Source organism: Microchirus variegatus (genome assembly GCF_963457635.1).
Source record: "Microchirus variegatus genome assembly, chromosome: 15".
Classification (NCBI taxonomy): Eukaryota; Metazoa; Chordata; class Actinopteri; order Pleuronectiformes; family Soleidae; genus Microchirus; species Microchirus variegatus.
In genome coordinates, this window is record NC_139816.1 from 24,853,024 (window position 1) to 24,879,248 (window position 26,225).

At 39.9% G+C, this 26,225-nt stretch overlaps 1 protein-coding gene across 1 annotated transcript in view; it reads right to left on the reverse strand.

The window, feature by feature from the left end:
• Positions 1 to 19,547: 19,547 nt before the first annotated feature.
• arhgap12b (Rho GTPase activating protein 12b) overlaps positions 19,548 to 26,225 on the reverse strand; it is a 62,399-nt gene continuing 55,721 nt past the window's right edge. Inside the window, exons 17-20 of the mRNA XM_083902061.1 lie at positions 24,243 to 24,320; positions 22,548 to 22,682; positions 22,237 to 22,342; positions 19,548 to 20,367 (exon numbers count right to left, since the gene is read on the reverse strand). Of these exons, the coding sequence (XP_083758187.1) occupies positions 20,193 to 20,367; positions 22,237 to 22,342; positions 22,548 to 22,682; positions 24,243 to 24,320 (494 nt within the window). The 3' untranslated portion in view covers positions 19,548 to 20,192. The remainder of the gene's footprint in view (positions 20,368 to 22,236; positions 22,343 to 22,547; positions 22,683 to 24,242; positions 24,321 to 26,225) is intronic.

Sequence of the window (26,225 nt, forward strand, 5' to 3'; positions counted from 1 at the left end):
GAACAGTTTCTCATGGATTTAATGACAGAGCTTTGAGACAGGACATCACCACATGATGGCCTGAAAAAAAAGTTCTCCCCTTTACCCACGTCAGTGAAAATGTCTCCACCTACACCAAACTCTGAGACATTGTACGAGGTATACAATCACAGAAACAGAGACACACTGAACCAAGCCAGGAGAAGGGAAATACAAGAAAGAAAATCAAAGTTATCATAACATAAACAGACCAAACAACACTGCTGCTTATTAAGTGACTTTGTTGCTATTTTTTGAGACTTTTCAGACCCAGACTTCATCTAGTTTTGTTGTTTCTGTGCCTGTCTGTAGTTATGAGCAGAGAGCTGATCTGACTGTAGACTGCTGAGAGAGAGAGAGAGAGAGAAACCCTGTATTGTTAATTCAAATACAAATAGTGTCTATAGAAATAGATTTTGTTTTCTCCTCCCCTTATTTAACAACTGAGTTTCCCTGTTAATCAATTATTTCTTCACTCCCGTGTCTGAACTCTATGAGGACAGGACGTATCCTAGTGATATCAAGTGCCTTTTCAGGCTGCTTTTAATTACTTGTCATTGAAAGTAGTTGACGACACAGTCAAACTCCAAACACAAAGAGAGAGATGATGACAACAATGATGAAGCTATGCCAGAGCGAGAGGTGGGACTATGACATCATTGTTTTCCCAGAGCAGCATATGTGTTGCCTATACACAAAAATACAATGACATTTTCCCATTATCAAAAAATAACTGTTGTAGGGCTCCTAAAACAATGTTTCCATGTGGATGAAACGCAAATGAAAAACTGTATGTATGTAAATGTGGATTTACCTACACTTGCTTCTGTGTGGACAGGCCCAAAGAGGCCTAACACCATTGCCATCTGTTTGCTCACAGTTGTAAAGACTTAGCAGCAGGATGTAAAAACACGGACACTTTTCCTCTTCGCCGATCTGTCATAATAACCATTTCTGCATCAGCACAATAGATATGTGACCAGTATTCTCTTCATTGTTTCAGATATGGAATAACACGGGATAACCCTGTCACAGTGGAACACAATGACACAACCCTGGAATCAGTTTTAACATAATCTTAAGTTTCTCTCCTTCTCTTGGGCAATTTGACACCTTTCCTTTTACTTGATAAACATTACAGTTTTTTTTATCCTCGGCCCAGGAAAGCCTGACCCAAACACCTAATCACCCTGGATGACATCACCAAGGCATTCTTGGAATTGGAATTGACCCAGATTTGAAAGCTTGTCCATGCCTTTATTACATCGAGACTAGATTACTGTAAGTCATTATTATCAGGATGGTCTAAAAAGTCTCTGAGGCTTCTTCAGTTGGTTCAGAATGCAGCAGCGTGGGTACTGATGGGAACCAGGAAAAGGGATCACATCACTCCAGTGCTGAGCTCTTTATACTGGCTCCCTGTAAAATAGAATACAATTTTAAATCCTCCTACTCACATATAAAGCACTTAGTGATCAGGCTCCGTCACATCTCAAAGACATAGACTTCAATTATTCCTTACCACCCAAAGAGAGCGTTCCGAAAAAATGGAAAATGGAGGGTCACAAGAAAAAAGGAGCTGCCACCAATCACAGATGGCGATACCGCTTGTCACTCCCTGGATGAGATGAAACTAATAGTGATGATGATAATTGTTATTAAAGCTCACATAGAGTGGTCCTGTTGCACATATATGTTAGTTATGGAGGTCTACTTACATACATTAACTTGTTTTTATGGTCAAAAACCTCCTAGTTGCTGTAAATGAGCCGATCTAAATCTCTCCTCACTGAAGCTCTCGTCAGCCGTGCTGTTTCAGACTGAAATCTCAACCCCAGAAGACAGACTGTGTGGTGATTGGCCAGCCTACGAGAGCTTTCTCAACTGGCTTGTGATTGGCCAATATCTGGAGGTGACGTATTTAGCACGTCAGCTCTCAGAAGCACAGCTCCCCCCTCTGGAACAGTTTATAAATGGGCCCAGAGTCAGAAGACACTGTCACAGTGAAACAACTTCACAACGGATGTTCTTCTTCTTCTTCTTCTGCAGTTCAATGTATGCAACCGGATGTGCCTGGAGCAGGAGGATCTGCTGTTCAGGAGAAGTGATCCTTACGTAATGATTCCAGGTTTTTTCTAGAGCACTTGCAGAGCCCGAGAATACAATAAATCCCAGTGTTCTCAGCAGTGGCTGAACTGTTTGTGTCAAAACTTTAGGGCTTCATAAACGAGGTAATGGCGCAGATACACACCAAAAAAACAGCGTTATTAGGAAAATCTGGTCTATGGGAGCTTTAATGTTCATAAGAAATGCTCTTGGTCTCTGTTTTTCTTCTCTTTCCTCTCTTTGTAAAGATGATGTTTTGTCTGTAATCTGCTGAACTTGTGTCTGTACATGTGACATCTACTGCACATCTGTCCGTGCTGAGAGAGCTTTTTTTTTGTTTGTGATGTTGGGCGATATATAAATAAAATTGAAAAAAAATTAGATTTCTGGTGATGCAGTACATCCTAAAATGCTTTCGTCTTTCTTGGAGATATCCTCTTTTTCGCTGCAGGGCTGCCAAAGTCACTTGTCTCACATTTGTTCCTGAAGCCGAGGTGAAAAAGTGACAATTATGTCAGTGGAGATATGCTCAGTCTCTAACAAGTCTTTATGTTGAAACTCCATTGATGCTAATTCCCATTATCAATCATGCAGACACACTTTCATTTTGCTTATCATAACCTTTAAAATGACCCTTGAAATGAGGCATCCAGTAAGAAGAGGGGGTGTTAGAGGGAAATGTAGGGGAGGAGGAGGGGAGAGAATAAAGCTCGATGATGAGGAAGGATCCTAATCAGCACGGGCAGGCAGCATCCATCCCCTCCCTCTGTCTCTGTCTGCCGCCATTTCCTCAAGCTCTTTTCATTAAGACACTGGAGGCCTCCTGGTGTCCATCAGGACCTCTAACCTATGTGACCACTGAGATGTGTGTGTGTGTGCGCTTGTATTTGTTTCCTCTTTAGGACCTTTTCTGACATAAGAACTGGGGACCAAAACCTGGTCATAATAAGGCAGGACCTCATTTGTTAGAAACAGTCTTGTTTAAAGCGAGTATCTTAACAGAAAATGACTTTGGTAGACGTTAAAATCCCCTTTTAAAAGTCTTAAAGTACCTGACATTTACCGTACTTAAGTATCAAAAGTAATTTTCTGATATAAAATGTAGTTAAGTATTAGGAGTAAATGTATTGGTTGGCCGCTCAGCTAGCCGAAATCTGCGGCTAACAGCTGAGCGGCTAACAGCTGGTGCCGCTAAAAACAATTAGTGACCACAAACAGACATTACATCACCAACTCAACTTTTATTTTGTAGTAACAGGTAACGAAGATGGTTAAGGGAAATGTATCGGAGTAAAAGTACACATTTTATGTAGGAAATGTATAGTGGAGTAAAAGTAAAAGTTGTCAGAAATATGAATAACGACGTAAAGTACAGATATATGAAAATTCTACTTAAGTACAGTAACCAAGTATTTTTACTTTTTACATTACAACACTGGTTCAAAATTGGTAAAGTTGAGGCTCATGGTTAAGGTTAGAAATAACACATTGTTGCATCACCATAAGAATACTTCTTTACACTTATTTAAGTCGATGCTATATTAAAGGTGAAGTAAGTAGTTTATAGTGCCATCTAGAGGAGAGGCTGAAATTTACAACAAAGAACTGCTCCTCTGCTCACCCCCTCCCTTCCCTGAGCGCTACGGTATCCTCAGCCGGTCAAATGTCGTCCTCGTCGTCTTTCTCCGTGTCAGCAGATGAGGTTCTAATATTTATTCAGATGTATACGTGTGTCTTTTGTATATCGTATCTGCTCCGTCAGTGGAGGCGGGACTTCCGCTACAAGTAAAGCGACGCTTGATTTGTTCTCTCGGGTTTGTCCTTACAGGCTCCGGTAGAAACATGGCGTCTCGGTGCTAACAGTGGAAATGCAATGACCATGTTATTTTACATGACTTTTTGAAACACTAAGAAAATGAAACAAAAACTCTTATACAGCGACTAGACAATGCAGGAGCACATAATATGTATAAAAAAGTGGATTTGGGGTCATATAAACCGATAAATACTACACAGTGTCCTATAAGAATATGTTCACGACCACTTTATCTCATTGTTTGTTTGGAAACTGAAGTTTGTAAACTGCAAACTCCCTCGGTCCAAACCAATTCAGTGCGATAACGTGGTCGTAAACATATTCTAAGGATATTGTTGGCTTAAATGAGCTTGTTTTATTAGGTGAGCCTTTTGTGGCTAAAGTGGCTAAACTATGTTTTTCCTTGTGGAGTCAAATGAGTCTCTCCTGATGCTTCCTCCCTCTCTCCATCCCAGGGAGAACAGGTTGGAGGCTCATTTTTCTGTGCCAGATGGCTCCACATTGACAAATCAATTAGGCCCCACCTCATCACCGGGGGTGAACTGGGGCAACAAACTGAGCCGCTTCCACCCCCACCACCCAGGGGTCCTCTATCGACCACTCCTCCGTCTTTCCTCGCCTTAATCACCACGCTGATCCCCAGAAAGCTTCGTTTGGGTAAAGAGGGCAAAGAGACACAAAAACAAAGTGACTGGCAGCACATGAATCACCTAACATCAATATGGATGACTTCCATGCAAATGCAGAGGGGTCCTCTGAGGAGGAGAGGAAAAGGTTGATCGTGTGCATGTGTGTGTGTGAGAAAGAGAGAGAGAGCAGGAGGAAGAGGAGGAGGCAGGGTGGACTTTTTTGGCAAAAACTACTCGAAGGAGGATAAACAGTACAGCCTGGAGCAGGTATATGCATCTAGGTCGCAGCTGAGATGTGGAATTCATGTTCTTCACTACACCCTAGTGGGAGTGACGAGACAGTGCACAGAGAAGGATGGACAGAGGCTCGTGCTGATTTTTGGACAGGATTTGCTTTGTTATCTAACCAGGAGTAACTTTACTGAATAATATAAATAATATAAATCCCTGTAATACTATACTAATGACTAAAGAGCCTACAGAGAGAAACTGCTGTATACCATCAATAGTGTGTGTGTGTGTGTGTGTGTGTGTGTGTGTGTGTGTGTGTGTGTGTGTGTGTGTGTGTGTGTGTGTGTGTGTGTGTGTGTGTGTGTGTGTGTGTGTGTGTGTGTGTGTGTGTGTGTGTGTGTGTGTGTGTGTGGGTTTGTCTCTTTATGTGTCCCTGTGATGGACTGGCAATCTCTCCAGGACATACCATGACCCTCATGTGGAGGATAAAGCGGTAGAAGATGAGTGAGAGAAATTCAGAATCCAAGAGAAAAGATGAGTCCTCTTACCCTAACGGCAGATCTAAGGTTCACCCATGTGGTGTGGAGACTGAACTTTGTTTTTATTTTAATTATAGGGCTGAACAATTCATCGAAATCGCAATACAGTTTACAGTTTGCAATTTTCAAATCACAGGAGGCGCAAAATTTGTTCCAAGCCAAAATGTGTCTATGCACGTCTTATGAAGAGAATATCTTTGTTTCTCACAGAGCTGTCACACAATAATCCTTATAAATGTGTTTTTTTTTAATGAAAATGAGAATAATGATGTAAAAATGGCCACGCCCTCTGATATCACGAATCATATCGCAATCCCATTTCCTGTCTAAATAAAATATTCAAAATCGTTCAGCTCTAATTGTGATGCAATGACCAAAAAAAACCAAAAAACATGAAACCCAGCTCCAGGCAAATGAAAGTGAAGTATTTATAATGTACTTCATAATACATACTTGCATAATGTCATAGTATAGCAAAGAATATAATGTAAATAATGTGTACCTTAGATAATCTTAGTCTTAGATAATCAAGTCTTACTGTACATTGTATTGATGACATCCATCAAGAATGACATGAGCATGTATTTAGTATGCATAGTTTATAGTTTATAGTTTATAGTTTATAGTTTATAGTTTATAGTTTATTGTTTATAGTTTATAGTTTACAGTGCAGTGGAGTTTTCCTGGGTGTAAAACATAGCTTTAACACACAGGATACTCGCTCACTGTGAATCATCCACATGTACAGTTGCTTTAATAGCCCTGCTCTACATGTTCTTTTGTACAATTACTGGACTACAGAAATTGCAAGTAGAATGCAATTGTTGGCCTTTAATACAATTTTTATTGAGAATTGATGCTTTGAGCCACATTCATTCATTGTCTACCGCTTTATCGTGGGGGGGGGGGGGGGGGGGGCTGGTGCCAATTCCAGCTGACATGGATTTAAAAAAAAACAAAAACGTGGATAGGTCACTCGAGACAAACAATTATTCACTCTCACAGCTATGGTAAATTTTAGAGTGCCCAGTTTGCCTCATCCCTAAACGAACACAATGAATTAAAAAGTCTTAATCGCGATATCGTGAGGTATTCAATTTTGTCCATAGAGTTTGAACGCAAAAAGTATGCGTGAATGCATTTAGTTTCCTCCTCACGTTTGTTAAAAACACAGACGCACAGGCACGCTCGCCCTGCAAGATCGGCTGCGCGCGTACACGTGGCGTTGTGCATCTTGCTACAGCGAATGTGCTTCTCCTGGCATAAAATTATATCCGAAATAGCACGAAATAAACTCCAAAATTGTGAATACTTGAGTCAAAGTGTCACTCATAGGAGAACCCTTTTTGGCTTTTCCAGGTAGAACCTTTTTATAAAGGTTCCACCAAAAACCCTTTTAAAACCATTTATTCAGGAAAGGGGTTTTAAAAGGGTTCTCTGGATCAAAATGGTTCTTACTGGAACTATTAGTGTTACCAAGAACCGTTTTTCAGAAGCAAATGGTTCCAGGTAGAACCTCAGCCCTTGTAGAAGGACCCTTTTGGAAAGGTCTTGAAAAAGTCTTAAAAATGTATTGAAATCAACCTCAGGATTCGTGCATATACCCTGGAACATGAACGTTCCACACACAGAGAGAACATGCACCCTGTTGTAAACCTGGGTCTTCTTGCTGCAGAGTGCTAACCGCTAGAGCAACTGTGCAGCCACTTTTAGTCACATGAAGTGAATTTGTATTGTGACAGTGCATCACAAACACTGTGTTGAGGCCTTGAGCTCACTGATGAAGAAGGTGGGAGGCAGGTTTACATGTTGGGGAGGGACAGTGGCATGATTGAGAGCTGTGTGGGTGCCCTCCTGGTTCAGCTCCGTTTCCTGCGTCCCTTTACTCATCCAATCCGGGGGCAGCAACAAGAGAGAAAGTGCGAGCTGATGCCGAGGCCCCTGGGGAGAGATTAGCGCTGACAGCACAACAAAGAAGAGTTATGCCAGGGGCCCTCGGCTCTTCGACAAATTCAAATGTAATGTATGGCTTTAACTGCGCCAAGGAGGATCAACATAATATATGATCGACCCACTTTGCGGTGTGCTCCTTTGGCATTGATGTAAAAGCGATTTATGCCCGTAAAAATGTGCAGGCTAATTAAGTAAGACGTTGGCACGGGAGCAAATCAAATGAGCTTATGAGAGAGCTGGCAGAGCAGCGTGGCCCCCCCTCCCTCCCTCCACAGTTCACCTGCGCCACAAGGAAGAAAACTTCAGCTTCTTTTCACATCAGACACAGCAGCGCTCATGATCAAGAGTTTTTCCTGATCAAATGTAGACTTCCACATGTGAGGCTTGTTGATCCTTTAATTAAATTCTTATTTGTGATTTGTTTAGAGTCCCTCCCCGGGCAACACCGGGCCCAGGGCTTCTGTAATTACGCGAGGTCTTTTCCCCCAATCAGACAGCTGTGAAAAGGCGGTGGATGAAATGTCCTAATTACAGCCTCAGTGGAGAAAGACTTCACCGGGGGAATACATGCACTGTCAGCTAACAGAAACAGAAGCCAACGGTGTTAATGAGACAGGGAGAGAAAAACAGACACCCCCCCCCCTTTTTTTCTGATTAATCAGACCTAGTTCCTCCCGTCTCACTGTCAGTTCTCATCATGGCCAACCTCATCCTTATATCTCCATGCAGGATGAAAGATCCTTTCTAGGTCTGACCAAAATATTTTTGTGCTAACTGTAAAAAATATAGTACTATTCATGATTTTATGACAAATGATACAAACAAACAGATAAACTAATGTTAGCAATACTTCAAAGACATAACTGATGTTCACCAAGAATCATGTAATAAAAACATATTAAGGTTACAGAAGCATTAGAAACATGTTGATAACATTCCAAAAAAGTGTTTAAAATATTGTGTCACAAAAACATGTTCATGCGTGTGTGTGTGTGTGTGTGTGTGTGTGTGTGTGTGTGTGTGTGTTCATAAAACTGTGAATTAAAATGATAAAAAAAAATGACTTATGTTACCAATAATACAACTAGCCTACGCTGTCGGGGGCCGACAGCAAGGGGTATATCCGCAAACTTGTCCAATCCTCAACTTTCCAGTATACTTATATATAATATAAGTATACGCACTCGCACCTGTCACTAACTGTTTTAATTAATTATTAATAAATTCAACAAAATAACTGTTAAATATTATGATATAATGCTGACTACACTTTATACATGTTCAAAGTATCCATATAAAGTTGATATTGAACACAGAATACCTGAACTCATAAATTTCTCTCTAGTTTTTAATAAACCTATTATACCTTGTTAAATATTATGAATATTATAATGCTTACCACACCTGCCATATCTTCAAAGTGTCCAAATGTCATGAAAAAGCATACACTATGTTTATTTAATTTCATGAAAAAGCATACAATATGTTCAAACTTTCCATTCAATGCATTAATAAAGAAATGGAGGCTTAACTATTTTTTATATGATAATTAATAAATTTATATTATAATGTAATAAATATTATGAATAAGTGCTAAATAAACCCATGATATCCTCAATGTGTCCAAATGAGCTCAATAATAAAGAAAAAATGCCTTAATTATTTTTTCTGTGTTCACTAATAAGTTAACCAGTTAACTTATTATGTAACTATTACCAATCATAGCCAAAGTAATAATGATTGTACTTGTAGATAGTTGTTACATGAATCATTGTACAAAATTTGAAGGCAATATCTCCATCAGTCTGGAAGATAAAGCCGAAAATGTGTTCTTAGCATAATAAATTAATGAATTTGCTAATTAATAATAAAGCTACAAAGATAGGGATAATTCTCAGGTGGTATGTGATGCCCATGCAAAATTTGAAGCCAATACCTGCAATACTTTGGAAGATACAGGCGAAAATATGGTTTTTATATCATTAATTAATTAACTAATGAATAATAATGGTAGACAGCTCAAAATCAATAGGGATCATCTACAGGGGGTATGTGACCCATAAAAAAAATAAGAAAATTTAATCTCAATCGCTTTCCAGTTATCGCGTTAACGGCTAAAATCTGCGGACGCGGACGCGCGAGATCGATTCCATAATATCCGCATTTCTCGCGGATATAATTACTAAAAACATGTTGCTGATATTGGAAAACCATGTTAGTAAAATTCCAGAAACATTGCATTTTTTCTTTCTTTTTCTTTTTTTAATAAAAAAATCGTTAAAAAGCTGCAATTTTATAAAAGCATGATTATAAAGTTACAAAACCATGTTACTAAATCTACAAAAGCACTACTTATGAAAGATTACCAAAGATTGTTACAAATGCCACAATGTTACAAACACATGCTGCTAAAAAAACAAAAAAAAAACATGATATAAATATAAACTTATGTAACCAAAAATGTTACAGTTACTAAAACATGTTATTAGAGATATGTGCTGTAAACATTATGAAGAGAAAAACTACATATAATAATTATAACATGAGGTGGACACAAGTCCAAGGGTCTTTCTTCATGGAGTTGATTGTTCTCACCATGTGCGTGGGTTTTCTGCAGGTTGCCAGTCTATTGCCCTGCAAACTTTTGAGTGCCTGTCTCTTTAAATGCAAATGAGACACAGGACATTGTGTCAGCTTCTCTGAGGCTCCGGCAGCTAACAGTTAGCATTTGGAAAAGTCATCATTTGCCGACTCTATATACTTTATATATAAAATGTATCCACTAGACACGTAAATCCTCTGAGGCTGGAAGTTTGTGTAGAACTCTGCGCTGCACTGTGCAGCCAAGAATAGAACCGCTCTTCCGGATACTATTGCCCTTGTCTGCACTCTCGCGTTTCTTAGGGACAATGCAGAGCGCTGTGAGACAACAATTCCAGGAATGTGTCATTGTGACGTAGCAATGAGCACGGAAGTCAACATCACATTTATCTCCTGTACTTAGACTGAGGCGTACCACAAAAGCATGAGTGAGTCATCTTTTTTCACACTTTGCCGACTCATAGAGTCCCAACTTTAAGTATTTAAATGATTAAATAGTTGATTGTTGCATAATATGAGCCCTTTATTGGTGTAAATGTGGAAAAAGTGAACGTTAAAAAAACACTTTATTAATCATTATTTGGAGCTAAATGTGGCAAAATGTTGATGTTAGCTTGAGCCACGTTACAAACGGCGCCTCATAATACACGGCATTTATGTCTCCATTCCCAATTTTCCCGATTTCTAAACACGTTATAATGATGCATGGTCATATTATATATTCTCCCTAATCCCTTCCCTGCTGCTTAAGGATTGTGTCTTTTTGCTTTGTCTCACTTCACTTCCTCAGTGTAATCATCACTTAATGGCCCCAAAAGTCCACATGAGCCACTATGACATGATTGCAGTGTCTCTGGAGGAAAGGTGTGTGAGTGCAGAGGAAGGAAGGAAGGAAGGAAGGAGGGGCCGTCAGCCAGCTCAGCCCATTTATCTAATGAGCTGCTGGAGAGGCCAAGTCAGGGCCCTACAGAGAAACACTGCTGTACCACCTAATGCCCATACGTATATACTGTGTCACCACACTCCATGGAGAAGGCAATTTATTTGGAGTTAATATTTCGACCAAGGAGAAGATGTTACATTCAATACAGTTAACAAAGCCAGAGAAGTTTCTGTTTTTTTTAATTTTTTTTTATTTCTTTTATTTATTTCTTCAAGCAACAGAACAGGGGTTTGCAGGTGATTGAAGTCTCCCTGCACCTCTGCATACATACAGCACAGTGCTATTGTCTTGGTGTTCTCACTCTTCTATCTGAACTTAATTTCCCCAGACCGCCATCACAGCTGCTGCAGGTAGACCTCGGAGAGGTGCAGCACACTCACTCCTGCCTCTCCAAATGCCAGCTCCTTTCAGCACTCAATCACAGCCTCAGGAAATACAGCGTGAGGTTGTCAATTCTCATGTAGTAAGTGAAGTGTAGGGGGAGAGTCCGACAAGAGAGGTGTGTACATGTTCTTGTATGTGTTTCTTCTTAAAGAAGACTTTTTGGCATAAAAACCGTGACTTTACAGTAACAGTTAGGCATTCTCTGGTCTTGGATGATGCTCTGGCTAAATGTAAATGAATGAAGTGAGTGAGAGTCCTTAAATGGATCGCTCCGTGAGCCATAGCTCCTCTGGAGAGAGGCCTCTACCTGTCATGGAGTGCTGATACAGTCTTGCCTTGTATTTATTGCCTACTTAATGGACTTGATTGTATTGCTGAAGGTAAAGAGGGAGAAAATCCATTGCCAGCTAGAAGGTATTTCAGCATCCTGCAATTACCTTATGTAAATCCTTGCCTGGAATGTTGATCCACTGCTATTTAAAATGCATTGAATTTCCATGGAAAATGATCCACTCCCGCTGCCTGAAGCTCATTAATAACAACGGCGAGCTGCGCTGACATTCTGAATACTTACACGCTTAGTTAGCATCGCCACGCGTGTGAGAACACAGCGCCGTCAGCCATGCACTGCAGCTATGACAGCACATTTGGAAAAGGGATGGCTTTGGATTAGAACACGAGGGGGTAAATGGGTATAGTTTCTGCAACAGGAACCAGTTTGTTTTCTTCTTCTTCTTCTTACGCGATGATGTCTTGTAAGTGCTCAAGTCTTTGATCACGCAGACAGAGCAGGAATCTGCATCATTCAGCTGCTTTTTAGGCAAATTTAAAGGGGCAGTTCCCTCAGTTTTTGAAGTTACCCTTATATCCATGACAAAATGTTTAATCCATTTAAAATACTCACCACTACTTACAAAGCGCTGTATAATTACCCAATGTGAAACCATACATTCCTCATATTTATATCCCATTGTTTAATCAGGTTTATGGTTTTAAGGCAGTGGCACAGAAGCTTCAACAGAGGACCCACCTGTTTACACAGTACTTGTGTCTTTTGAAGTGTTTTGGATCCTTGTATGTTGTCTGCATTTTGCCTGGGTTTTCTCATTTAATCTTATGGCCTAATTAGTTTTTATTGCCTTGTTTTAACACCTGCATGCAGTCTAGTATCATCATGTAAACCCTCTTGTTCATAATCAAACCATGTTAAATTTGATTCAGATTATGTAATATATTCATATTGAAGGTAAAATGTCCAAGTGCATTTGTGAAAGGTGTGGAGAAAACCCCCCAGAAATGTCATGTTTTCATGGTGACAAATTATTTTCCATTCACAGCCACAACAGATTTATTAGAGAGCCATTAATATGTGATCAAAATATAGACTTTCAGGTTGAATTCAAAAAGTTTAACAGAATTATTGCACCATTTAAGATGAATGGGAGAATATTTGAATCCTTTGCAGTCAATAACTGTTCTTGAAGTCTTGAACCCATGGAAATCATCACATGGGTTTCATCCCAAGAGATGTTTTGCGAGATACTGTGGTGGCTTTCTTTCTTTCTTCAGTAACAGTGTTGGGTTGAGATCATGTGACTGGTTTCTCCACTGAAGAACATGCCGTTTTCTTTGATTTGAGAAACTGTTGGAATTCCTAAATGATTCATGTAAATAAAAGTATGTCACATTCAAACCGTTGAAGCCATTGAACCAAACCGAATGAATTCACACAATACTGATCAATAACTCTCTGTGTTTTGTCTTAGTGTCTGTGGTGAGATTTGTGCTCTGCACACACACAGAGATGCATTTCCCTTCATGACTGATGGAGGTAAAGTGAAAGTACAACAGAAAGCTCTGCAAACTCACCTGAGGAAGGAGGAAAGTTTGATGTCACTGCCCACGTCCTTGGCTGAAACTAATCCTCATAATCCTAACTCTCTCTCTCTCTCTCTCACTCTGTGTGTGTGTGTGTGTGTTTTGGTCAATCCTCACAACTTTAAAGTGCCTTTTCAGGGTTAGAAAAAGGGTTAGAGAAGCAGGAGAAGACATTTTTTACTTCCAGCAGCTTGGTTTCACTTACTTTAGAGCAGGGGTGTCAAACTCAAATGACCTGGGCCAACGAAAAACGACTGTTTCATAGTCGGTTTGGCAATATGAGGTTAAAATGATCACAGTATTTCTGCATGATATTTCATGGAAGTGCTTATTTTGATATGGACTGACGTGCGCTTTCAAAATAAAAGCATATTTATGATGCAAAATAAATATATCACTGCCAAAAACAGAGAAATAAATCTAAAATGATGTAAATAATAACGCTGACACATATAATACACACACACACATATATATATATATACTTTGTGTTGAATGTAATGCATTTTATAATGCTTCATGTAAAATAACAACCAAATAATTCTATCTAATTGTTACTAAAATAGAGGAGGGTCTGGGTCATGTTTTCATGATAACGTGAGTTTAAGCTGTGGGCCACATTGCTAGCAATGTCACACTGCAAAAATACAAAAACTGCGTCATTGTCAAAGTACATGTACATGTATTAACATTATTTGGTCAAATATGTTCACTACAAAGCTGGTTGCTAAACATGAAGTATATTGTGGTGTAAGAGTGAGGCGAATGTTGCAAGATGCATAAAATGGAAACGATGCACTCACACTGCTGCCATCAACTCTGTTCGATAATGTCAAACCAGCGCTAATAATCTTTGGCTTATCATCCATTTGCTCACTGAACTACGAGTAAAAAGCAGTGGTTTGTGGCAAAAAAACCTCGCCGCCATTTTGTTCCAGCCACTTTGCTGACAGCCCACCTGCAAACGAAGTGTGTGTGTGTGTGTGGGAGAAGCACAGAAGATCCATTAATCTTTTATGTTCCATAATGGCTCGTTCACATTACCTGCCCACACCTCAGTCTCCACGGAACAGCCCAGGCCAGCGTGGAGCAGATCAGGCCTGAAAAGAACTGTGAGCATATGGAGCACTTCAAACACTCAGAGCCTCGCCGGCCCTGAGCTGTGGTTGCACCTATGAATTATAGAAATGATCTAATTGTTTTCTCATTTGGAAATTCTGGGGGCCCTCCCCTCAGCGTCTCACTTTTAACGGCCTGTGGTTTCCAACAGGGCTTGTGATTCAGTGCTACCTACCTCCAACACATTTGTTGAATCGTAGGTGGTCCGTCCAATCAAAACACAGACAGAGCAGAGGTATAAGTCAAACCTGTTGCAGTAAAATATTAAGTAGGCACAACAGGAGGGGGTTCAGCTGGACCTCAAAGAGCAGCAGTTATGATTAGAAAAGGTCATTAAATCCCATCTGGGCGTCTCTGATATTCTACTAAAAAAAACATACAAGGAAAACAGCGTGTGATCGTGAAACATGACTACGCCAGAGTATGATACAGTAAGTCAGGATTTAGATGACGTCTTCTAAGTGTTCATGGACAGATGAGCGAGAAATGGGAATACATAATTAATGATTGATTTTTGCTCCTGAGTGAGAGTTGAGGACACCAGTAAACTGTGGTTATTTATGAACAGAAAACGCCAACGGTTTGTTCAACAGAGAAACATTTGGTGACACTTTACAATAACGGTCCCTTCATTAACCTGAGTTAGTACGTTATTAAGCATTAATTGTAGTGGGAATGCAACCTAAATCATGCTGAGCTGTGCCGTGCCAAGGCGAGCCTGGACTACTAGTGGAAATGCTCCAATCACAGACTGGGTAGATAGAGGCCCCCTCACTGTATTGTTGTTTTTGTTCCATGTTCTTAAAGGGACAATATGTAGTATTTATGGGTTTATATAACCCAAAATCCACTTTTTTATACATATTATGTGCTCCTGCATTGTCTAGTCGATGTATAATGGTTTTTGTTTCATTTTCGTAGTGTTTCAAAAAGTCATGTAAAATAACATGGTCGCGGGCCGCGGTTGCATAGCCACTGTTAGCAGCGAGACGCCATGTTTCTACCGTAGCCTGTAAGGACAAACGCGAGAGAACAAATCAAGCGTCTCTTTACTTGTAGCGGAAGTCCCGCCTCCTCTCTCTCCGCTTCGTCTGCTACGGCCGCGGTAGCTCGCCCTCTCCCTCTCCTCACAAACCTCATCTGCTGACACGGAGAAAGACGACGAGGACGACATTTGACCGGCTGCGGATACCGTAGCGCTCAGGGAAGGGAGGGGGTGAGCAGAGGAGCAGGTCTTTGTTGTAAATTTCAGCCTCTCCTCTAGATGGCACTATAAACTACTTACTTCACCTTTAACTAAATAAGAGATCAGTTCATGTTTGCTCAAAGTTCTCCTCTGTGCAAGTTGAGATGTTATCTGTCAATATCTGCTTTAATGTGTTTTAAATAAAATGTGTAAAATGCTCTATGTGATTTCTTCAGCTACATTTCAACTAAAGGTGATTCATGTTTACACTTTACAATAAAGGTCCAAAAAGCATTCAGTAATGGTTAACTATGGGTAATTCATGCTTATGAGGCACTAATGTTAAGTAAAACCTTACTAAGGTTAGGTAAGGGCTACCTGATGACATACACAGCACAGCATTAGTAAATGATTAATTAAAGCGGACCTAGACCGGAAGTTCCAATTAACGCTGTTTTTTTAGTGTGTATCTGCATCATCACCTTGTTTATGAAGCCCTGAAGGTTCTAAACAAACAGTTCAGCCACTGCTGAGAACGCTGTGTTTTATTGTAATCTCGGGAAAAAATCCGGTCCGGTTACGTAAACACCGGTTCTCCTGAACAGCAGATCGTCCTGCTCCGGGCACTAGTCCGGGCACATCCGGTTGCGTACATTGAACCGCAGAAGAAGAATAACGTCCGTTGTGGAGGTGTTTCACGAGCGACAGTGTCTTATGACTCTGGGTCTGACTCCGGGTCAGCACCCAGAGCGGGTGTGCTGAATATGTCACATCCGGGTATTGGCCAATCACAATACAGTTGGGAAGCCTTTACGCTGGCTGGCCAATCACAAGACTCTGTCTTCTGGGTGTGAGATTTATGTCTGAAATATCACGACTGAGGAACAGCGTCAGAAAAGAGGATTTCTATCGGCTCGTTTACGGCAACTAGGAGGTTTTTGAGCATAAAAACAAGTTAATGTATGTAAGTAGACCTCCATAACTAACATATATGTGCAACAGGACCACTCTATGTGAGCTTTAAGACCTAAATTAATTGTTTATTAATGCTCATCCAGGTAACATGTATATTATATAAATGATTAGTAGATTCATTATTTTAGCTGTTATTTAATGCTTATTCACTCCAAATAAACACCATTAGTAAATGATTACTAGAGACATTATTAAAGGCTTACAAATATATTATATAATTCGTAAAGTAATGCTGAGTAACGCATACATAATGATAACCAATTACAATATTAAATTTGTATTAATGCTTAAAGGTGAAGTAAGTAGTTTATAGTGCCATCTAGAGGAGAGGCTGAAATTTACAACAAAGAACTGCTGCTCTGCTCACCCCCTCCCTTCCCTGAGCGCTACGGTATCCGCAGCTGGTCAAATGTCGTCCTCGTCGTCTTTCTCCGTGTCAGCAGATGAGGTTCGTGAGGTGAGAGAGAGGGCGAGTTACCGCGGTCGTAGCAGACGAAGCGGAGAGAGAGGAGGCGGGACTTCAGCTACAAGTAAAGAGACGCTTGATTTGTTCTCTCGCGTTTGTCCTTACAGGCTCCGGTAGAAACATGGCGTCTTGATGCTAACAGTGGCTATGCAACCGCGGCCCGCGACCATGTTATTTTACATGACTTTTTGAAACACTACGGAAATGAAACAAAAACTATTACACAGCGACTAGATAATGCAGGAGCACATTATATGTATAAAAAAGTGGATTTTGGGTTATATAAACCCATAAATACTACACAGTGTCCCTTTAAGAGTTTATTAACTAACTTTGTGTAGTAAATATTAATTAACTCCTCATTAATGTATTAATAACGCATTGACTAATGCTAAGCAATACATCATAATGGTTGTTAATATATTATTAAAAAGTTAATGAATGCTTAATAATGTGCTAACTAATGATAAATAAGGGACCCTTGTTGTAAAGTGTGAACAAATTTGGTAAATCAGTTATGACACTTAAAATGCAAAAATCAAAAAATACAACATGAAACATGACTCAATATAAAAATGTCTTTTCATTTTTAACTTTTGCATTTGTGATTTTATATACATATATATATATATATATATACAGTCAAACTGACAGTGTGGCAATTACCTAATTACACATCAATGAATCCACAGCCTGCAGGTCTGCAGCCACGTTTGACCTGTGTGTGGTCACGCCTTCGAAGAACAAGGCATCACATTAATGGAAGTGGAGAGCAGCAGAGGTTGTGCCACATTTGAGAAAAATCGCCCAAAATATACTGCAATTAATTAGTGCAGTTAACAGGTAGGAATATAATTGAGTGAGCTGTGAAAGCTTGATCACTCAACTCAATGAGTGGGACATCAGTGTTGAGTAGATTCATTCAATTATGTAATTAAAGCTGAAGCAGAGGGGAGGCTTTTCAGCAGATTGAAGGTTAAACGTGTCGCCTCCATCCACGCTGAGAACATTTAGTTTGTCCTTTTTTAAAAATTATTATTAGATGTGGCAATTTCACAAATAGCAGTTAGCCTGAAAATTATATTCAGGATGTGCAGCTGACCTTCACAAATACAGAAGCGCATTGCACTTTCTTTTCAAAAAGAGAAAAAAAACAACTCAGTTTTATTTATTTTTTGGACGCTGCGTAAAGTCGATAAACAAATTGTAATACTTAAAGACAGTGTCTTAAACCCAGATCAAAGTAAAACTTTATTAAACTAAACAAGCCGTCCATGTTGTTATCATTAAATCGAGCTCTCACTAGGAGAATGAATGGCTTTATTGTTTCAAATGTACGACAGCGTATTAGAGCGTATGAAAAAATAAATAAATTACAGACCCGAGGGAGGGGGCAATATTTCAAGAAAAAAGTTGCAGATTTATGAGATTAAAAGTAGCAAATCTACAAGAAAAAAATGTAGATTTATGAGCGTAAATGTAGCAAATCTACAATAAAAAAGTTGCAGATTTATGAAATTTAAAGTGGCAAATTATGAGAAAACAAAGTAGCAAATTTATGAGATTAAATGTAGAAAATCTATGAGAAAAATTTGCAGATTTATGAGATTAAAAGCAGCAAATCTCTGAGAAAATAAAGTTGCAGATTGATGAGATTAAAAGTAGTATGCTACTTTTTGCTTGTAGAGTTGCTACTTTTAATCTAAACCCCCTCCCCTAATACGCTGTCGTACAAATGGTCTCAAAACTGAGAAAAATATTATTCAGTAAATCAGAAAAAAATTACGACCAGAGATGGCGCTCATTGCTGATGTGAGAAGAGGAACTGTTAACCTTGATCAGCAAAACATCCTAAACATAAGATATATTTGAATATATTTGAATACATATATCTTAAATATATTTCATTTTTCAAAAATAGTTGTAGAACTAATAGTAGATTTTTTTATATTTTTGTGTGTGTTTGGTTTACAATTATCCAGGCTCCAACGAACCTAACAAACTAAAAGACCTTTTCACTAGAGCTGCAACTAACAATTATTTTCTTAATTGATTAATCTCGATTATTTGCTTGGTCCATAAAATGAGAGAAAACGTTAAAAAAACCACTTCAGTGTTTGTCAAACCTGTAAATGACGATGTTCTCGAATGACTTTGATTTGTTCACAAACCAAAATGATTCGGTTTTAATGATTTCTTTGTTACGTGGAGCGAAGAAACAAAGAAAATATTCACATTTATAGTATCTTGATAAGATATTAAGTGACAAATTTATTGAGAAGCATTTTATCTTAATGTGTAAACAAATATTTACCATATCACAATATTAAACCAATGCCCAGCCTGAGGGAGTCATCAGACACAATTCATGTGAAATGCTAACATAGCACTTGTTTGTCTGTAACACTGAGTTATGTTACACTTCCTGTTACTACAGACACTTTAAAGACTGAGGTTCAGAACAACAGACGATGAAGATCACCTCCAGCAGTTCAGCTGAAACCAAAGCACGTGAAGACGAAACAACACAGAGTTTGTACAAAGTGGCGAGACGAGGATGCTTCTGCTCAAGGTTTTATTCCATTTGGGATAATTCAGTCACACACACAAACAAACAGAGGCTCTGTCTTCCCATCATTCAAGTCATGGGACACTCGTGTCACAGGGTTAATGGTGAACACTGGTTCAGTAGGGGAAGTAGAGGTGAGTGAGGTGAGGTGGTGTCACTTAAATAAATGGGATTGTGCGGTCGAGATCTGCAGTTCCAGTTCATCCAAGTACCAAAAGACAGTCCGATGACTTAACACTGATTATTTTCTTTTCTGCCTGATTCAAAATCACAAAGGGCAGAAACATCACAGACAAAATATCCACAAAGACACACGAAACGCATCCAGCTCATATTCCCATCGTTTCTCCAGAGAGGTGAGGAAGTCGAAGCCAAAGAAAGCAGCGTGTTGTCGTCACAACCTGCCGACCAGTTCCGCCTGGACAAAAAGAGCACCACTGGTTCCACTTCGGAGTTTAACTTTACTGGCCACAGGAATCCAGTGTGAACAATTGATCACAGCATCACTAGAAGACATTGTCCACCATCCAAGCTGCTCCGGTCTGTGACTGCAAAAAGCAAGAGAAATCTGTACATCTTTTTTTTTTCTTTCTTTTTCTTTTTAAACTATCTTCAAAACTTCTGTAAGTGCAACACCTGCATAAACTGTCCCATCACTGAGTGTAAATCTGACTTCGTTTTTGTCCAACACTGCTTGGTCCACGACGTCGCTCAATTAAGCCAAAGAAAAGAATGGATTTAAAGGAGAAGAAGTCAATAATGCATCGTCCTGTGAGCCTCTACCTCCCGAAGATGCTCTCATACTCGAGCAGTATAACTTCCACTATCTGGTTCTGGTAGACCATGTGGACCGCGATGTTGCCCGTCTCGGTCTCAGGTCGCAGCAGCGTAGGTCCGAACACGATGGCCACGCTCTGAGTGGTCATGCGGTTGGCCTCGCCGTGGTCGATCACCCTGTGTGAACACAAGAGGAGATTAAAATTTGGATTAGATCTGTTTCTAGTGTATTTGTGTGAGTGTAGCAAACAAACAAAACAACATTATGTTGTTTTTTTTACAGAGGCGAGCCGCACAACACAAACACTACGCAGCCAAAGGCATAATAGCCTTTTTAAATAGAATCTACATCCCTTGCATGTAGATGCAAAAAAACAACAACATACTCATAGAATGGAGGGGGGCAAAAGAAGATTAAATCCGCCTGCTGGTGTACGTACACTTCCATACGCTGAATGTCATGCTATAAATTCTCTCGAGAAACACCACTTCTTAGGCGCTGAATTACAACAAACACAGCGCCATATAAATGCAAATTGGAAACCTAGAGAAATGTCATTGTGAACATATGACTCCACAGAGCTAAGAAGGCACATTATTAAAACCCGGCTTTATGTTTGCCCACAGGCCGATCCACTCTGTGGAAAAGGGTAAACACTGAAAGGAAAGACTGTGTGAGTGCGTGAGAGTCAAAGAGCAGGATGACGAAAATCCTCACCGATGTTTATGATGCAAGCAGGAAAAGATCATTTAAGTCACTGTCAAGGTAAAAGACTTTATCTCAGCAATCAGACATTGATACTAAAGACGATCAGGCTGCAGCAGAACACATTTAATGTGCAGCTCATCGTATCATAGCACTCGTGGGGGATACCATTTCAGCCTGAGGAGCTCTCGCTCTCACAACTGAGAGATAAATCCAGTCCTTTCTCTTCTAGTTTGAGACCAAACAGTTGTTTGTTACAATCATGGAAAGCAAAACCCACTTTGAAAAACCACTGCTGCACCAATTCACCAATATACAGCGTGACAAGAGCAAAAAGAACCATTTCCAAGAGATACAATTAGATACATGCATTTTAAAAGGTTGGAAAAAAATCTGAACTCCCTTATTTTATTGTGTGTGTATACATATATATATACATATATACACATATATATACATATATACACATACAAATTAATGTACACACATATATATATACACACACACATACATATACAATACATATATATACACACATATATATATATATATATATATATATATATAAAGGCCTGAAAGCACAGGTCTTGTGTCATCTTTAAGTGTAACATCTACATCTAAATCTACATCAATTAAATTTGTCATTTTAAAATGTTACGTCAACAGTGGCTAGTGTTAGCTCCCGGAGTCTTTTTTTTCCTGAGGATAAAATAAGATAAATGTTTGTACAGGCGCAGGCCGTCACGGTGTTAAGTTTTGCTATTGTTCAGGCAGTTTGATTTTAAATCATTACTAATTATTTGCTTGACTGTACAGCTTTTTAAAATGGGCTGAACAGGAAAAATACATATTTAAAAAAATATATGAAAATCAGCAAGTTGGGAAAGCCCATACAACGACAAGTACTGCCTTTCTTATTGAATGCGTTGATTCAATAAGAGTAGGTAAATAGTGTGATAATTTGTTCTTATTTAATGAGTAGTGTTCATTGTTAGGTAAGGTTCACTGTTTACACCCCCATGATTATGGGATGACCCATTCTTGCTGTGGCATGTTATTAATGAGTGCATTAGAGATAACTAAGTTTGAGCTGCATAGATTCCCTTTCATATGCTCCTGGTATCGTATCTCAAGGTAGTGGACAAGTTTCTTTTTAATTTTTTAAATATTTAATTTAGGATAAGAAATTAACAAACTTCAGATAATTCTGTTTTTTGGTAAATAAAAAACAAAACACCTCTAAAAAAAGGTATCAGATGATTTGGCTATTAATGAACTGGGGCACAATCATGTCAGGTCACTCTTTGAGGTACATATATGTGTGTGTAGTGTAGTCTTACCTGCGCAGGTGGTTGAATAGGCTCTGCATTGTGTCGTGGTTGGGTTTTGGCAACTTCTTGATCAGGTCTTTGATTGAATTTACTCGCTGCTTGTAGTCAGAGCATTCTGAGGCAGCGGCAATACACACACACACACGCACGCACACACACAGGGCAAGTCAGTGATCGCACAAGTTCACAGCACCATCTTGTGGCCAAACATCACAAACCATGAGAAAACAGATTTGAACTTCTTGAGAGTTCAACATTTTATTTCTATCATGATATATCATAGCTTTATCACAGTGTATGAGAAAAGAGAGGTTACTCACTGATGGCGTTGACAAAGTCATTGAAGGATCCGTATGTAAAGAGAGGCTCAGGAAGTTCTCTGAAAAACATCTTCAGAGCTCCAGTGGTGACATGGATGTCCTCCCACTTACTGTCATTCAGATCCACCTTCTCATCTGTTAGAGGGAGGTCATTTTATAGTTTAGTTTTCATCAAATTCAACTCCTGACAGGTTTTACTTCTCATTAGTGGTGCAACGGATCACATAACTCATGGTTTGGATCAGATAATGGTTTTTGAGTCAAAGATAGTATCAAGAAAAACTTGCTTTTTCGACTTATTTAGTCAACAATTATAGAACTTTTGCCCACTGTGTCCGTATCATGTCAGTTTAAAGCTCCCATAGAACGGATGTACCAATTAACTCTGTTTTTTAGTGTGTATCTGCATCATTACCTTGTTTAACAAACAGTTCAGCCACTGCTGAGAACACTGTGTTGTATTGTAATCTCAGGCTCAGCAAGATCTCTGAAAAAACCCGGTCTGGTAAACAACATTTCTCCTGAACAGCAGATCCTCCTGCTCCAGGCACTAGTCCGGGCACATCCGGTTGCGTACATTGAACCGCAGAAGAAGAATAACGTCCGTTGTGGAGGTGTTTCACTAGCGACAGTGTCTTCTTACTCTGGGTCTGACTCCGGGTCAAAGTCACAAAAGGGACTGCGGCGGGGAGTCGTGAAGAAGCTATTTTCAAACATTGTTAAAACTAGGGATGCACCGATTAATCGGCCAGTGATCAGAACCGGCCGATTTTCTCGTGATCGGCCGCAATCGGCGACCGGCCGGTCAGACAAAAATATTCCGATTTTAATAAGCCGATCAAAATGCACCCGCATCACGCAGCATCAGCAACACACGTGCACGCGACTACACGCACATGTAGTAGAGTGTTAGGGCTGGGCGGTATACTGGTTCACACCGAATGCCGTTTTTTTTCCATATGATATGAATTTTTAATATACCGCCATACCGGTGTATTTGATTACACAACATCCGTGCAGCCCCGGCGCTGCTGTCTGCTTAGCGAGTGAGCGCTCTGCATGTAAACGTTTCATTAATGTTTATATATTTGTTTCAATCACTGAACGAAGCCTGTCATATTTAAGACAAGAGTCAGGACCTTAAATCACTTGCACAAAACTTTTGATCAGCATTTGTTTGTTTGTCATTTAAACCTGTGTGAGCAGAGAGAGAGAGGCATTGTTGGCACGGGGCGGGAGAGAGAGAGAGAGAGAGACAGAGCGAGAGAGAGTGAGCTCTGAGCTCTTGGTCTTTAGTTCATTTACTTATTTGTGTGTAGGTAATATGTTCTGAAATATGTTTATACTTAAATAAACTACACATACATGTAGTGATTCGTTTTTGTATTTTTAGTTGGATATTGGATGTGAACTGATTGTATTTCTATGTTAAAATGTTCTATTAAAGAAAATATGCTAAAATATATATCTTTCTGTATGCTGTAAAGTGGTTTAACATTGAAATCGGAATCAGCTAAAATCAAACTTAAAATTAAACTTTCTTGCACTCGCCATTTCCCACTCTGCTTTTATGAAGTGAACAGTGATGGTCACGTAGAGTTCTGTGGCTCTGGAGCACGCTTCTCATTATCTTTTCACATCATTAAAGCAACTGCGATCCGTTGCACCACATTGTACTGTATGACAATTCTTTACCATGATTCACAGCGAAGCGGAGCTTCTGTATCACCGCCAGGTTCCCACTCACTCTGTACAAACCGTCAACACTGAGACCTGCAGGACGAGAAAGAAAAGACGGATGCTTGAATGAGAGGAAAACATCAATCTGGTGAAAGAAACAGCACCGACAAAGGCTGACTGATCAAAGATTCTGCATCACCTCATGCCGTTTGATAAAAAGTTTGCGCTTGATCACACAACATAGCATTTCTTGCTATTTATGTGCTGATAGAAAACATGTGAAAACTTAGATGAATCAGTCATAATCAGCCGATGCAATGTCAAAAACTGTCCCAATTAATCAACCACACCAATTAATTGGTTGACCTCAGCACAGTTTATAAACTAAATATACTGTATAGCTCAAAACTGTAGAAATTTAATCAAAACAAAGGAAAAATCTCAGTAAATCACTGACTACAAGGATACATTTAACCGTCTTTGCTGTTATTTAACAGGGTGAATAACTAAAAAAGCCACTGATAAATGCTAACATGAGCTAATTTATCTTAAACACTGCAAAATACGTTGTATACAATTAGAGAGAGCACAAAACCACAACAAATCTGTTTAAAGGGATATATTTTGTCTATGTCAACATGACATAGACACCAGTCGTAGAGGGGAGATCTCGCCCTGGTCCCAAGTGGAAAAGTAGTACTCTGAGAGAGCCAGTGTCACAAAACTAACACATTTTGCACCACAAAGAAGCATTCATATGTTATGGTAACACATTTGAATAATAAAACCGTGTCTGTCAGAAGAACACGTTATCAATTTATCACTATGCCGGGCAGTCGCGCAAGTCACAGGTTGTGCGCAACGTCACCTGTGTTAATCAGAGCATGTGAAGGAAATGAACAAACAACCAGGTCTGACTATGAAACGGATAAAGAGGAACCGTTTAGAGAAGACCCAATGAGATATGTTTATGAACCAGATTACACATACGAGGAACTTCATCAGAGAGAGAGAGACAGAGAAGTAATACACTCATTTCTACCGCTTTATCCTCCACATGAGGGATGTGGGTACACCGAGGCCCATTGCAACAAGGCAGGCAAACCAACATGTCCATTTTGCTTGGGGCCCCCAAATTCCTTCAAACGGCCCTGGGTACACCAGTCCATCACAGGGCCACACAGACAGACAACCATCCACTCTCACACTCACACCTACAGTCAATTGCGGAGGAGTGCCCAATTTGCCGAATCCCCAAATCTGCATGTTTTTGGACTGTGGGAAGAAACCCACGCACACCCGGGCTGTTCTTTTTTTCAACATTCAAAATAAACTGGAAGAAGTGTCCCTGGCCAGCTGTCTTGAAACTAAGGACCTGGGATGATCTATGAAGAGCAGACTGACAGCGCATCCAGTTTCTTGATCTTTCAAGGCAGCGTATGATGTGCTGCCAACCCCATCAAACCTGCACACATGGGGTATAGCAGAGACACCAGTTCAGAGCAGCTGCTCAAAGGCACTCAGTGAGGGGCAGTACCGCTGGAGGCACGACCGAGTTCTCAAGGCCATCGCTGAAGCCATCAGGGAGGGTGTCAGTCTGTCCAGGCAGAAGATCAAAGGACTCATATTATACCCCATTTCTCCAAGTTAGCCTAGTTCCCTGGTGTCCAAATGAACATGTCTGTGACATGCTTCAGTCAAAGCACCATGGTGAAGCACCACCACAGCAGTTCACTCACCCTGCCAAAACAGCCCTGTTCAGAACGGTCGGTTATGAGCGTCTGTCTCTTTAAATGCAAATGAGACACAGGAAACTACGTCAGTGTCACTGAGGCTCTGGCAGCTAACAGCAGTTAGCATTTGGAAAAGTGATCATTTGCAGACTCTAGCAGGCACATTACTGTCATATATAAAATGTATCCACTGGACACGTAAATCATCTGAGGCTGGAAGTTTGTGTAGAACTCTGTGCTGCACTGTGGAGCCAAGAATAGAACA